The sequence below is a fragment of the Eurypyga helias genome, unplaced genomic scaffold, assembly GCF_000690775.1.
Source record: "Eurypyga helias isolate BGI_N326 unplaced genomic scaffold, ASM69077v1 scaffold30841, whole genome shotgun sequence".
In the NCBI taxonomy this organism is placed as follows: Eukaryota; Metazoa; Chordata; class Aves; order Eurypygiformes; family Eurypygidae; genus Eurypyga; species Eurypyga helias.
The window spans coordinates 3,630-7,430 of record NW_010229409.1 but is presented as its reverse complement, the minus strand read 5'-3'; the positions used below and the strand labels follow the sequence as shown (position 1 = coordinate 7,430).

Genomic DNA, 3,801 nt, shown 5'->3' with positions numbered 1-3,801 from the left:
GGCTGGGTTCTGGGTTTTTTGTTTGTTTCCCAGTTCTAAATACGGGCAGCCCCAGTTTGGATAGGAATGATTTTAGAAATACCACCCATTGGTAATTTGGTGTTGGGTGGGGGTTTTTTTGGTGTGGTGGTGTTTTTTTTTTTTTTTCTTTCAGTTGCTTATCTGCCAGGATAAATGTGAATCTTCCTCCAAGTGCTGAGGATGTCGGCTGTGGCTTTGCAGCTGAGCAATCCCCCGCTCCTCATGAGAGGAATGACCCTTTCTTTAAGCCTTAGCTCTCATGGCTGGCTGAGTGTGCACAGCATCATCTGGTTCCCGGCGACACTGGGGGTGCGGGTGCAGCCTGTTCTAGCACAGCGCGCAGCCAGAATGCCAGGAACCGCAGAGAGGCGTGAAAAGGAAAGGGAAAGATCGAGCTCACCTCCAAAAACTTTGTGCTTGTTAACTATGCAAGTTTCTGGTTAGCTGAAAAATCCAGCCCGCGCCTCCCAGCTCGGCAGGAAGCATGTGATACGGTTGTTCCTCTGGGAGAAGCTCTCTCTGAGCAAAACCACGGCCGCCTCTTGTAGCTTGTTCTCCTCGGCTTCTGCTTAAATCGGACGTGGCTGGCTGGATTCTCCTGACAGGAGGACGAGAGGCACGGTTAGCCGGGGTAAGCGAGGTGTGTGTAGCGTGTGTGACAAGGCGGTGGCACCCCCTGACGAGCGTTGTGTTGGCAGGTATGCCTGCAGCCTCGCTGGTGACCCCTGCGGATGTCATCAAAACAAGGCTACAGGTGGCAGCCAGGGCCGGACAGACCACCTACAGTGGCGTCGTAGACTGCTTTGCCAAGATCCTTCGAGAGGAAGGTCCAAAGGCGCTGTGGAAAGGAGCAGGAGGTGTGTAAAAGAGCTTTGGTGACTAACTGATTTCTAACTGTGGGTTTTGTCACTTAGGAATTCTTTTCTTTTCTTTCAAGCTCGCGTATTTCGATCTTCTCCTCAGTTTGGTGTAACTCTGGTGACTTACGAGCTGTTGCAGAGATGGTTTTACGTGGACTTCGGGGGAGTGTAAGTATGTGGTGCCTGAAGCTGTGCTTGGTTCTGGGTGGGTCCTGGTGCTCCCCTACATGTCAGAGTCAGGGTCTTGCTGTCATGGAGGACACGTTGCAAAGGCTTTGTGAATATTATTTAAGCCATGATACACTGGTGGAGGTTCAGGTGATTTTCCAGTGCCACAGGAAGACATGAACGCATTTTAAATCACTGTTTCAAGCTGGGGACCTGTGTTAATGTGAACAGAGACCGGGAGAGGCTAAATAATGGCCTGGGGAGATACCTGCGGGGGAAACGTGACACCTGCCAGGTCAGGACACTCTCTGCATTAGTCCTCATGAGCTTGGTGGAGGAGCTGTGCCCCTGATTTTAGGGCAAAGCATTTGACATCCAAAAAAGTCTCTCGGTGTCACCAAGTCCAAAACCTAATTTGTTGGAGCTTCAGCTCTGCCTCCTGTCTTTGCTGAGGATGATACAGATGGGTGTGCGCACTGCTGTTTCACGTGATCCCAGGAGCAGCTGCAGACCATTTGCGAAGCGCTGGGGACAGTGGTTTGAGAGCCACCACCGAAGGAATTACTTAAATTCTGCGAGGTTCCTGGGTTGGTTGTGCACCGTAGCCAAGACTCGGGAACCCCTGCTTCCCCGCACTGCAGTTTCGATTAATGCGCTACGCGTTTTGCCTGGATTTGGCCGTATCCAAACGATGTGAAGGTTCCCGACTGTTCTGGGAAGCTTTAAAACAGGGTATTTCTCATTACATTGCAGCATTTAATTTAGTTACTTACTGGGAGGTACTGGTTACCGTACTGGGAGGTACGGTCAGGTCTCGTTCAGCTTACTTTATGGAGGAGATTTTTGTGAATACTGGTTTTACTCAGTGGACATTAATGTATTATTTTTATTATTTTGCAGAAAACCAGCTGGATCAGAGCCAGTTCCTAAATCTAGGATCACGCTCCCTGCTCCTAACCCTGACCATGTTGGTGGTTATAAATTGGCAGTTGCCACTTTCGCAGGGATTGAAAACAAGTTTGGACTTTACCTACCTCGGTTTAAGCCATCGCCACCTACCTCAAAGGCTGCTGCAGCAGTAGGACCCTAAGTTTATTGCTGTAGGGTTTTTTTGTTATTAGTTGGGAAAGAGCCACTTTTCTAATTGGTTAATACTTTGTTCCTTTAGCTTCTCATCATATAACAGTTTAGCTTCATTTGAGTTTTAAGGCAATTTTCATCTTAAGTGTAATCATTTGTCTTTGTGCTTCCTTAACCAGATCACTGTGAAATTCTTACCAGTTGTTTTAAGTTTGGGACCATGAATGTATTTGTCCACATCTGACATGTGCTTGTGTCGGGAAGACACTAATTTTAGGTTCCGTTTATTGGGGAGGGCTGGGCGAGAGCTGAGAACCAGATCATCTTACAGGCGGCGCTCGGTTGCGGGTTACCGGGGCGGATGTCACACATCGTCACTCGGATGGAAAGACTCAGCGGATGTCACGGTGCTCAAAGCGGAATGATGTTGGCTGTACACGTAAATGGGTTATAAACGCAGTGCGTGGCTGTGGAGGTCAGCAAACATGCACCCGGTACCTAAGTATGCCCGTACAGCTTCGACTTTTTAAACACGCACACGCACAAGTTCTGCTTCTGGATTGTATTATGAAGCTTTTACGTGGAACATGTTTTTGTAATGGAAACCACATTTATAAATGTTTAGCCGTTGTATTACGTTACTGGTATCGAAACGCTCAAAAGAAAGTGTTATTGTCCATAGTCTTTGCACTTTATGGCAGAACCTTTTGGCATTCTACTACATGTACGAGGAAATTTCGGAACTAGGTGCCTACCTTGGGTTGCTGGTGTTTGGAATTCGGTTTGTATATGCACTTCTATAGTAAAACGCTGCTTGTTTAAATAACTGCAATAGAAAATTCATGCACTGTATCAATGGTACCTGCCTTAACTGCTGGCTTGTAATTGGCAAATAGGTGGTTTCAGATTCTTATTTACTTCATTGAGTCAAAAGAGATTAAAATACTCTAAAAGAAAAGATTTTACTTAATTTTTTGGTGCCTTGCACAATGTTTAGAAAATTAATGTATTTATGAAGATAGAAATAAACCTTTCGACCAGATGCACCCACCGAGGCACACATGGTGTTCTGTTACAGAGGCAGCGTAGTACCTCACATGCCTGGTTCAGCTTCGGTTACGAAGTTTGGTTGAGATAACATGGCCACGTAGGCTATAAAAACACCTGCAGCTTGAGAACAGATTATCCGAATTCCCTGGGTAGAAAAGACATCTGTTGGCGTGGGTGTCACTGGGAAAGAGACGTTTTTCCTCAGTCAAAAAACAGGCGGGAGTAAGCTCTGGCATTCTGAGCTTTACTTTTGGGGGAGGTTACCGTGTTAGCAGCGGCGTGAATGCCTGCTTGGGTGAAGGTGCTGTCGGGTGTCTGCTGCGATTGCACTTAAGGCCAGGAGGAATTTGGTCTTGCTTGTCTTCTTGGGGTGGGGTTGGGTGACTTTGGCGTCAAAAAAAAAAGCTGCCCCTTGCATTACTCCAGAATTAACTGTCAGGGGGTTGGGTTAAGGCTCCTCCTAAGAGTTAAACCTTCTCCCTGGGAGCTGACTGTGCTTGTGATGAGATTTTAGGCTATTTGGGAGCTGGTTTTACACTTCATCCCTCACTTTTGCCGGACGTACCTTGTCAAGTGAGCAGCGCAGGAAGACGTCTGGGTGCTGAGCCGCACCTTTCCCCAG

The 3,801-nt window shown here is 47.4% G+C and overlaps 1 protein-coding gene across 1 annotated transcript in view; it reads left to right on the top strand.

The window, feature by feature from the left end:
• Positions 1-3,171, top strand: part of SLC25A13 (solute carrier family 25 (aspartate/glutamate carrier), member 13) — a gene marked incomplete at its 5' end in the record, with an annotated part of 50,564 nt that extends 47,393 nt beyond the window's left edge. Inside the window, 3 exons of the mRNA XM_010160396.1 lie at positions 720-878; positions 959-1,049; positions 1,950-3,171. Coding sequence (XP_010158698.1) covers positions 720-878; positions 959-1,049; positions 1,950-2,139 — 440 coding nt within the window. The remainder of the gene's footprint in view (positions 1-719; positions 879-958; positions 1,050-1,949) is intronic.
• Between the last annotated feature and the right edge of the window lie 630 nt (positions 3,172-3,801).